The sequence below is a fragment of the Mus caroli genome, chromosome 15, assembly GCF_900094665.2.
Source record: "Mus caroli chromosome 15, CAROLI_EIJ_v1.1, whole genome shotgun sequence".
In the NCBI taxonomy this organism is placed as follows: domain Eukaryota; kingdom Metazoa; phylum Chordata; class Mammalia; order Rodentia; family Muridae; genus Mus; species Mus caroli.
This window is the reverse complement of record NC_034584.1, coordinates 95,751,183-95,761,740: the sequence shown is the minus strand read 5'-3', so window position 1 is coordinate 95,761,740 and position 10,558 is coordinate 95,751,183. Positions and strand designations below refer to the sequence as shown.

The window sequence follows — 10,558 nt, the reverse complement described above, 5'->3', positions numbered from 1 at the left end:
CCCTCAGGTGGCCCTTGACATCTAGAGCTGTTGTTACTTTCCTGACAAGACATGCCTACTCCAGACTAGGGTAGACACACAAAGACCCGATTGCCTGTGTCCCACAGTCCCCTGGATTCACAAAGATTGGCGCAAAACTGGTGCCCAGCAGGCACTGGGGGTGGAGGGGCAACGCCTCTATGCTCTGCGGTGCTTACCTGCTTCAGCTTTGGCTGCCTATGTTATGAGTTTTAGCCTCCCTAGCCCTCGAGTAGGTTTACAGTGGCCAGCTGGACAGTGACAGGACAGAGGTGGAGGGGAGACCTGGAGGACTGTTGGTTGGGCTCTTGGACTATCTTCTGGCCTTTGCTATAGCTCCATCCCTAGGGCCTGACCTGTGCTCACCCTCACCCTGAGTTCTCTGTGTATCAAGGAAGCTTTTGGGGGACATGGGTGTGATTCAGGCAGGTGGGATTATCCATGTGCTGGTGGTTGCTCTTTCTCACCTCTGGGTCATTTTCTCAATGATGGAGGGAGGAGGGAACTCAGATGTATTGGATTTCCTAGTCCCTGGACAGGATGAGAGTGGATGCCTGTTTGTCTCCAGTGTACTAGGCACCTTGGATATATTGTCTTATCTATGCATAGGAACATGTCTCATTTTATTTATAAAGTGAGTTGGCTGGTCTCAGAGGTATCAGGTGGCGCACCCCAGACTGCATAATTAGTGAGAGACGAATAGACTCTGTATAGGCCTGTTCTGCTCAGTTAGGAAGAATCCAAGTTCTAGTAGTAAAACTATGATTTTGCATCTCACACATGGCCCTGCATCACCACCAGTCTGCCAAAGCAATACTCAGCATCAAGAATGTTAGGAATCTCTTTCCAGAATTCTGGGACCACTTCAGAAAAAACAAAACAAACAAACAAACACCAGACATGCTGTGTTCTGGGGAAGCCCTGTAAGCCCAGGGTGGCTATGGACCACATGGTGGAATCCCATCCAGGAGTTCCTTTGGGTCTTGGTTGGAAAGGCTACCAGGTTGGAACTGTAAGAGAAGAGCCTTGTTTCATAGGTGAACAAGTGGCCAGGGACACACAGAGGATAAGAATGATGGATATAGGCATAAGCGTTGATGCTGACAGCTTGCCAAGCTCCCATCCATGATCACAATCTCTCTTGTCTTGAGAGAAAAAGTAAATATTTGCATTCTTTCCAATTTATGAGTCCCTGGGCTGAGCTCAGGGAGCAGCTTGCACACACAGGTCAGGGTGCATAGCCTGGCAATGGCAGGCTGTGCCCTAGAACCCAGGCTCTTAGGTTCCAGGGTCTGTGGCATGCAAGTCGGGGTGATCAGACTAGGTGTCTACTGCAGGAGCCCCATGAGGCTGGGAAAGAAGGAGGAAGAGCAGTGGGACCTTGCAGGGCTGAGTCAGGTGGGCAGTGATACAGGAGGCCCTGGGGCACTGGCTCAGCGAGGGATGAGACCGTAAGCTGTGCCCTCCCAGTGACTTTTCTAGGTGTGCTTAGTGACATGTTCAGCAGGTGCAAGAGAGATGGGCCGTTGCCAAAGGCCCAGCCCAGAGATACTTCGGATTTTTCCCTTTATGCCCCTGCAACCAAGCCCTGCTGCTCCAGCACATATAAGCCACAAGGGCCGAGGGTTCTGGCATTCAGGATCTGGCCCTTGCTTCGCTTCTGTTCTACGCTCGTTGAAGCTGCCTCCTCTCTCAGCCATGATCGCCAGACAGTCAAGTGTCCGCGCAGCCTCCCGGGGCTTTAGCAGTGGCTCAGCTATTGCTGGTGGTGTCAAGCGAGTGGCCTTCAGCTCAGGCTCCATGTCTGGCGGTGCAGGGCGCTGCTCTTCTGGGGGCTTCGGCAGCAGAAGTCTTTACAACCTCGGGGGTCACAAGAGTATCTCCATGAGCGTGGCTGGGTCCTGCCAAGGCGGCGGCTACGGGGGTGCCGGAGGCTTCGGCGTTGGAGGATATGGTGCTGGGTTTGGTGCCGGTGGTTTTGGCGGTGGCTTTGGAGGCTCCTTCAACGGTCGAGGAGGTCCTGGCTTCCCTGTCTGTCCTGCTGGAGGTATTCAGGAAGTCACCATCAACCAGAGCCTGCTGACACCTCTTCAGGTGGAGATTGACCCAGAGATCCAGAAAATCCGCACTGCAGAGCGTGAGCAGATCAAGACCCTCAACAACAAATTCGCTTCCTTCATCGATAAGGCGAGTGAGCCTGACCTTTGCAGAGGGTGGTGGAGTGCGGGGTTTCTAAGCCCTGGGCCCTGGGTCTTAGCCAGGAGGTCACCTCATACCTACTTCTGACTCTGGGTGAAACCACTCGTCTCTGAGGATGCTTGAAGAGCAGAGGAGGTGCTCTTTGCTTTTTCTAGCCCAGATTCCATTTTTTAAAAAGGCAAAACCTGGAGATCTTTTCTATGTAGCCCAATTGTAGCCATGCATCATAGAATCTGGTTACCCAGAGATCTATGGCTAGGGGCCAATGCGGTGCTCTAGCCCAGGCTGTTCTAGGTTGCTGGGCATCAAGGTTTTGGTTCCTTTAGGTGTTTGAGGCAAGAGTGAACCCCTTGGAGGAGGATGAGTGGGTACACTGGCTTGAAGGAGCCTGTAGTAGCTCGTGGAGGCTTTACCGTGACCCTGGGAGTACAGACTTGAACGTTAGACTAAGAGTTCTCTGTGCTTGTTGGCAGTATTTCCTTTCATCTCAGCTTTTGAGTTCAGAAGGTGGGAGTTTTGCTGCTTGAACATAACATGGACATGCTCTGCCAACCACTCCTTTGGCTGGCCCGGCTGGGTGCATTAGAGAGTGAAGGCTCCAGGAAGTCCATGCCAGGATGGATTCCAGCTGAGTCTTAGAACATGTCTGGGCCATTTGTAGTTAGAGTTAATCGTATACAGATTCAGGAGACAAGGTTTTCCTCTGTAACTCATATCGGCTTCAGACTCATCATCCTCCTGCCTCAGCCTCCCGAGTGCTGGAGCATACATGCACGTCACCGTGCTTAGCCTGTTCTGAAAGTGAATGTGTCTGTTCTTCGCCATGGGTCCGTATCCCTTGAACGCAAGTGCCTGCCAACTGTGTTCATACCTCATGGTCTTATTTGATTTGATTATTTCACAGATGCTCTGTTCTCTAGCCCTGCATCTGGGTCTTTGGTCTGCTGTGGTTAAAGAGCTGTTGTTGCTGTATCATCAACCTTCTATGTTCCCCAAGCTATGTGTCCCATAGACCACTATGGGCCCAGGAACATGCTTGCCATGATAGTGTCCCAGGCTTGCTATGAGGTGGCCCAAGCTGCGTGACTCTTAGGTGGTCTGGCTGCCTGGCCCACCTAGGCTGGTGCTAGCCTCAGAACCCTCCTGCTGAAGCATCTGGGTCTTACTAGGGACCTGTGTCTTTTTTCAACATAGGTGCGATTCTTAGAGCAACAGAACAAGGTCCTGGAGACCAAATGGAACCTCCTCCAGCAGCAGACAACCACCACATCCCCCAAAAACCTGGATCCTTTCTTTGAGACTTACATCAATGCCTTGAGGAAGAACCTGGACATGTTGAGCAATGACAAAGGTCGCCTACAGTCAGAGCTGAAGATGATGCAAGACAGTGTGGAGGACTTTAAGACCAAGTACGTGGAGAGAGGGAGGGTTGTCCCATACCCAGGCTCCTCTCCAGCAGCTTGAGACCTCAGGCTCAGAGGAATCCAAAGCCAGGGTAGAAGGCGCCTCTAAGCCAGCTTCCATATTCAAACAGCCACATTTTTATAACTGGAGACCAAGTAACCACTAGTTGCTTTAATCAGTGATAGTTTTAGGTTCCTGAGTTTGCTGTGTTCAGAAATAGAATGGATCAATAGTAGCATTAGCCTGGTCATAGATTGGATGTAGACTGGTAGATAGCTTGGAAAAAGCCAACTGAATATTGATTAGTGTGGCTTTCATAATCTTTAATAGGGGTAGTAGTCTTATCTTATGGTTTGTGAGAATTGAGAGACACACAGGGGACACACTGGGACACTCAGAGGACACACAGAGACACACGGGGACACACAGGGGACACACAGGGGACACATAGGGGACACACATGGGACACACAGGGACACACAAAGGACACATAGGGACACACAGGGGATACACAGGGAACACATATAGGAACACACAGGGGACACACAGGGACACACAGGGGACCACACAGGGGACCACACAGGGACACACAAGGGACACATAGGGACACACAGGGGACACACAGGGGACACACAGGGACACACGCTATGCAGTAGCATTTCTTTTGCTCTTTGTGGGATGAGGCTGAGAAAATGACCACACTCACACCAAGGAAAGGGAACTGATCCAGAATTTTAAAATCAGGACATTGAATCTGCCACATCCTGAAGGACAGACTTTCCAGTGATCTAATCTGATCACTGCCATGAGGTTTCTCCTTTAAACCTTGTCACCTCAAAACAGTCTTTATTTTCTTATGTCTCTGAATAAACAGGGCCCGAGGCCATTAACCTCATGGGTAGTATGTTAGATGAGTATCTATGAACACTTGAGTGTTGCGCATGATCTGGGCATTTCCAAACTCTCAGAGTTTGAGAAGACGTAGTGAACCGGGGAAAAATATCTCACAGTGGCCTTCTGTCTCCCTGTCCCCACCCCCAGGTATGAAGAGGAGATCAACAAGCGTACAGCTGCAGAGAATGACTTCGTGGTCCTCAAGAAAGTAAGCCAGGAAGAATGGCAGGAAGAGCTTATAGCATCTCTCCCCATTGGGAGTGGCCCTTGGCTTATGTCCTGTGTCTGGTCTATCTCTCTGCCTGCCTTTATCTTCCTTGGCTCTATTTGGAACGGTGGTATCAAAGGAAGTAGGGGGTGAGATCTAAAAGGAAGTTACTGAGTGAGGAGAACCCATCTGGACTGTGCTCTGTCTGTGTGTTCTGATGGCTTTAGAGGCAGGACAGAGCAAGTGTGCATAGCGATCTTGCACAGCCTCTTAGAATGTGTAAGGGAACCTAGATGTGTTGATTGACATTTCTGCCCCACCTTCCTGTTTCTTCTCCTGCATCCCTTCATCCTCCTCCCCTTTCTCCTCCTCTACCTCCATAGGATGTGGATGCTGCCTACATGATCAAGGTGGAGTTAGAGGCCAAGATGGAAAGCCTTAAGGACGAGATCAACTTCATGAGAGTCCTCTATGAAGCGGTGAGGCCCCTGTTCTCTGTGTAGAGGAAGGCAACCCCTATCTGTTGGGCTGTGGGTTGGAAGTCATGGTTCTTAATAGATTCCAACAATTTACATGAAGGCGGTGGGTTCTTGACAAGGTCTTGGCAAGGTCATGGGGAGAAAGGACTGGAGTATAGTGAGAGAGTCAGTGGAAAGTTTCTCAGAACTAGGTATCCTAGCAGATGTTGCATGGGGGGCGGGGAGGGGGGAAAACTCATTCCCTTCCTTTGACTTCTACCTAACACGTAGTGTACCTGGTGCAGTACACATAGAACGTCTATGGTCTTAGGGGTTGGTAGAGCCTAGAACCATGCTTTTCTGGTGACAGCGATATCACCAACCTTTCATCTCTCTCCTTCCCCTCTTTATTAGCACTGGGAATATCACCTCTGCCTTCATCAGACTCATTTCCTAGTCACTTCTAAGGTGTTGGGAGGCTGGTGTCAGAGGTCAGGGGAAGGCGACTCTACTAGGGTCTGATGTGAGATATGGGCCTTGCAGGAGCTGGCCCAGATGCAGACACACGTCTCAGACACATCTGTAGTGCTGTCCATGGACAACAACCGGAACCTGGACCTGGACAGCATCATCGCGGAGGTCCGGGCCCAGTATGAGGACATTGCTAGGAAGAGCAAGGCTGAGGTTGAGTCCTGGTACCAGATCAAGGTAGGCATGTGAGATGAGTCCCTCCTCAAGATGTGGATCCCTGGCTATCATTTCACAGGGGGATTTCATGGCGTCTGGTGCTATCCTTTCATCTCTGTTTACCCTCACTGGCTCTGCCCTACAATCTTAGAGTCCCGTTCCCTTGGGTATCAGGTCCAGCAGCTCCAGATGTCAGCTGACCAACATGGAGATAGCCTGAAGACCACCAAGAATGAGATCTCAGAACTCAACAGGATGATCCAGAGGATGCGGGCAGAGATTGAGAACATCAAGAAGCAGGTGGGTGTGGGTGCCTTTGTAAAGGGATGAAGCAGATAAGGCCCTGGAATATTCTAGGCTTGTCTGTAGGGTCTCTGTATACCATGATACTGATCGCACAGCATGTCTTGTTTAATGTGGTTGTGGCAACCTAAACACAGGGCTCCTGGCTAGTCTTCCCTGGCTTTTGCATATCTTTACTGTTGATCTGATGAGGTTATGGGTGGGCTCGGCAGTCTTGCAGGGGCATGGGTGTGTTCTGTCTGGAAGGAATGGGACTTCTCCCCCAACCTCCCAGACAGGGTTTCTATGTGTAGCCCTGACTTTCCTGGAATTCACCGTAGACCAGACTGGCCTCTCACAGAGATCCACCTGCCTCTGCATCCTGAGTGCTGGGATTAAAGGCATGCACCCATTAAGGGCAGGCTAGGAATGGGACTCTTGAGTCAAAAAAGATGGGAAGAAGAGCAGACAGGATTCTGAGATCTTAACCAAAGGAAGCTGACTCAGGTGTGAAGTTCTCTAAAGTAGGGCACTGATGTTGTCCATTAATGTCCCTGCCCACAGAGCCAGACTCTGCAGGCATCTGTGGCTGATGCAGAGCAGCGTGGAGAGCTGGCCCTCAAAGATGCCTACAGCAAACAGGCAGAACTGGAGAATGCACTGCAGAAGGCCAAGGAGAACCTGGCCCGGCTGCTGAGGGACTACCAGTCTCTCCTGAACGTCAAGCTGGCCCTGGATGTGGAGATTGCTACCTACAAGAAGCTGCTGGAGGGCGAGGAGTGCAGGTGAGGGAGGTTTGGGTTTTAGGGTCGGGACTCTGCTGGGCTTCCCACTTCAGGCTTCAGTGCTGTGCCGGAACACTGACTAGCACCAGCAGGTTGACAGTCAGCTGTTATGGTGTGGCTGCTCAAGGCTGAGATAGAATCACATCATGTCTGCATGATGAAGGAAGTGGGGTTCTGTTCTGCATGGATCATGGCTCTCTCTTCCCCCACAGGATGTCTGGAGAATGCAAGAGTGCTGTGAGCATCTGTAAGTACCTTCCCCACCTGCCATCCGTCCCTCCCGGTCTGGGTTGGGGACTGCTGGCACTGAGAATAACTGTGGGCTTTGTGTCTCCTTCCAGCGGTAGTTGGCGGCAGCGCCAGCATTGGCGGCAGTGGCCTTGGCCTGGGTGGCGGTTTTTGCTCCGGTTCTGGTTCTGGAAGTGGCTTTGGATTTGGTGGTGGCATTTATGGCGGTTCTGGTTCCAAGATCACCTCTTCCGCCACCATCACCAAGAGGTCCCCACGATAGGCGAGACGGGATCCTGATGGCCCTGAGCCCGGCAGGGTCAGCCGTTCCTGATATCTCCTGTGCGATCTTCACTTCACCTCCAGTCTTCCTGGTGCTCATCTTGTTACTCTTCCCCCTCTGCCTTGGTCCCTCAGTTCCAGGACAATCTTCTTGGCCATGGTGTGACCTCTGTTCTATCGGAACCTGGTAGCTTCTTCTCAACTTGGGTCAAGTGCCCCCCTCCCCCGCCCCCTGCATGGGAGGGATGTCTGATTTCACCCCAATGGACAGAGGGGATGAAGAGCAGAAACTCCTTCTGCAGATGTACACTGTCACTCTCAGTTCCTCTTGTCACACCGGCTTCCACCTGATCCTGGAGATCTACGTTCTACAATGATGCTCATTCTCCATCACCTGGCAGCAACGGGCTCTGCCAGGTCAACAAGGACTGCTTGGTGTCCCGTGCAACCCTGCTCCTCTCTCTAACTCATCCCCAATAAAATGCTTTTGTCATTCATTCTGAGTACTTGGCTTTGTTTCCTGGGAAGAAGGCTCTAGAAGCCCATCTTTAGGTAAAGGTCTTAGGATCTATCTGTCTGTGCAGATCAAAGTCTGCTGTTTCCTCAGGTTCCTGTTTCCAAGGTGCAGAAAGTATGGCTGCCAGAGAGGCAGGATAGGGACCCAAAGGTTGCCCAGAGGTCAGAGGAACAGATTCACGAAAACCTCAACTGTCTAAGGGATGCTTGTTGTAGGACAGCCTGGGGCAGGATGTCTCAGTGCTGAACCTGGGATCAGCCTGGAGAAAGAGGGTGAGTCTGGATGTATATAGGGCATCTGATAGTCCAGTGCCTTGATGCTTATAGAGTCACATGGCCTCAGTATCTAACAAGCAATCTTTAGTTCCTCTTTGCTGGTGCTTGGGGTCTAGCCCAAGGCCCTGCACATGTGTGCTCTTTGGGCTACATACTCCAGTCAGTGTAGTTCCATGTTTTGGGCTAAATCCCAATGGGCCCGAGAGGCTTTCAGAAACCTATCCCAAGAACCAACAAGGTCATGGGTGCTGGATGGAGGAGAGCAGCATCCTCTTTCAGGGCTGGGAGGCTGCGCTCACTTCTCCACCTCCTTGAGCTGACCAGGTTTCAGCTTGCTGCTGTCCCCAAGAGGAAGAGGAAGGGTGGAGGACAGGGAGGTGGGAAGCTTCTTGATTTGAGGTGTCCCTGGAGATTCTGCTTGGTGCAGTGCTGCAGGGGAGAAGACAGTTTGAGGAGAGGGCTTGGTGCAGCCTTTGAGGATTCCCTGTTTCAGTCCTAGATCTGGAACATGGCTATCTTCTCCTTCCCCAGAACTGATGGGTGACATACCTCCCATCTGCAGCCTGACACAACCCTCTCTCTGCAGGTGAAGACTTTTCCCTTGAACTCTGGCTTGATGGTGCCAGTGGGGGAAAGTGGAAAGGTTTTGCTTAAGCCAGGACTTAGCCATGGGGCCCTCAGACAGACCCCGAGGTCATATGGGGTTTCTCTCCCTCTGGGACAGAGCAGAGAGCTTTTATCTGGGGCTATGTTCTTGGGGGGAGGTTCCTGGTCCAGAAAGATCTGTTTTTCTGGGGCCCATCCCTGATCTCTCCATTGTCTGTCCTGGGCTTGTTGCCCTGTGTGTCATGCGTGAGCAGGAAGCAGTTTAGCTTGTGAGCCTGTCAAGTGGATTGCATTTCTTCTCCCGTTGTACCCTGCCCCTGGAAAAAGGCCCATTCAGCTTTTTTTTTGAGTTTCTGGGGTGGGGAAGAGGAGTCCAGGGTTGAGAGAGAAGGCAAATCTCCTGCCTTTCCTACCAGAAGACCAAAGGCTGCCATAGTCCCTTCTCCTCCTGTTTCTGTTTATGAGAAGTGTGGGAATAACCAGTCCATGGGGGCACTAGGGTCTGCCTGGCCTCTGCAGGGGCAGCTAATGATCTAATCTACCAAGGCTGCTACAGATGAGATGAACTCAAGCATGTCTTAGAGTCAATGTACATGAAGAGGCAAGTGGCTGTATTTTGTTTATATAAGATTCCTGTATTTGGTAAAAGAGGATAGCCAAGCTGGAGTAGTGTGGCACACACTGTAATCTCTGTACTGAGGCAGAAGTGTTGCTGAAAGTTCCAGGCCTGTCTGTCTGGGCTTCATGGAAAGACCTAGTAGCAAAAGCCAACAGACAAACCCAGCACACAAATAAACAAGTAACAACAACAAAACCAGAAAAAAAAGGAAGGAAGGAAGAAGAGAAACCTGTTGCTGAGCTGTCTGGTAGCCTGCCCAGGGAAAGGAGATGCGGAGGGGAAGAAGTCCCCTCTACCTGATCGTAACCTTTGGCACATTAGGGTTGGGAGTGAACTCTATTTACGAAAGGGAGCATGTGAGGACAAAAGTGTGGCCAAGAAGCCTTGGTGGGGGCTGGAAGCCGGGGACCCAGGCTCACTGCTGCCTGATTCAAAGGAGAAGTCACTAATAAGATAAGTACACTAGGCAGAAATTCTCCAAAAAAAAAAAAAGTTTTTTTCCAAGACAGGGTTTCTCTGTGTAGCCCTGGCTGTCCTGGAACTTGCTCTACCACCTGAGCTGACCTTGAACTCAAAGTTCTGCCTGCCTCTGCCTCTGCCTCATGACTGTTGGGATTAGAGGTGCATACTTGGCTCTCAACCAACCAAGTTACCCATCAATCACCTATCTATCCATGCACCCGCCCACCCATTCATCATTTCAACAAAGGCCAAAATTATGAATCATTTCAGCCTACAAGCCCTGACTGTATTCATCCTGATGGTCATGATTACATGTTTGCCTTTTGGTGTCTGTTTAACAAATGTTGATGGAATGGACCAACAAACTGCCATTGGGTGAATGCCAATGTGCTAACCAATGGGGATCCCAATACAAGAGGAATTAGACTAGTCTTTGGGGGGAGATTTTGGTATAGATGGTCATGTCTTTTTCTCAAGTGACTTGGTAGCCAAATAGATGAATGTTATTGGCAGCTACAATCCAAAGCAATGGTTTCCAGGGAGGTGAGATGACTTCCAGTTTTGGGAGAGGGCTTGGCAATATCAGAGAGCTTCACACAGGAGTTGGTATTTAAGGACTTCAGAGTTGGGGAGG

The 10,558-nt window shown here is 50.8% G+C and overlaps 1 protein-coding gene across 1 annotated transcript; it reads left to right on the top strand.

The window, feature by feature from the left end:
- Positions 1 to 1,657: 1,657 nt before the first annotated feature.
- Positions 1,658 to 7,942, top strand: Krt4 (keratin 4). Its single transcript, XM_021184279.1, has 9 exons — positions 1,658 to 2,205; positions 3,412 to 3,626; positions 4,663 to 4,723; positions 5,107 to 5,202; positions 5,725 to 5,889; positions 6,043 to 6,168; positions 6,715 to 6,935; positions 7,148 to 7,182; positions 7,277 to 7,942. Exons 1-9 carry the CDS (start codon positions 1,717 to 1,719, stop codon positions 7,444 to 7,446), a joined length of 1,578 nt encoding a protein of 525 aa, XP_021039938.1. The 5' UTR covers positions 1,658 to 1,716; the 3' UTR covers positions 7,447 to 7,942.
- The last annotated feature ends 2,616 nt before the right edge of the window (positions 7,943 to 10,558 follow it).

Coding starts and splice junctions, on each gene's coding strand:
- Krt4 (XM_021184279.1), top strand. CDS start 1,717: ATGATCGCCAGACAGTCAAGTGTCCGCGCAGCCTCCCGGGGCTTTAGC. Junction 4,724..5,106: donor ACTTCGTGGTCCTCAAGAAA/GTAAGCCAGGAA, acceptor CTACCTCCATAG/GATGTGGATGCTGCCTACAT. Junction 7,183..7,276: donor CAAGAGTGCTGTGAGCATCT/GTAAGTACCTTC, acceptor GTCTCCTTCCAG/CGGTAGTTGGCGGCAGCGCC.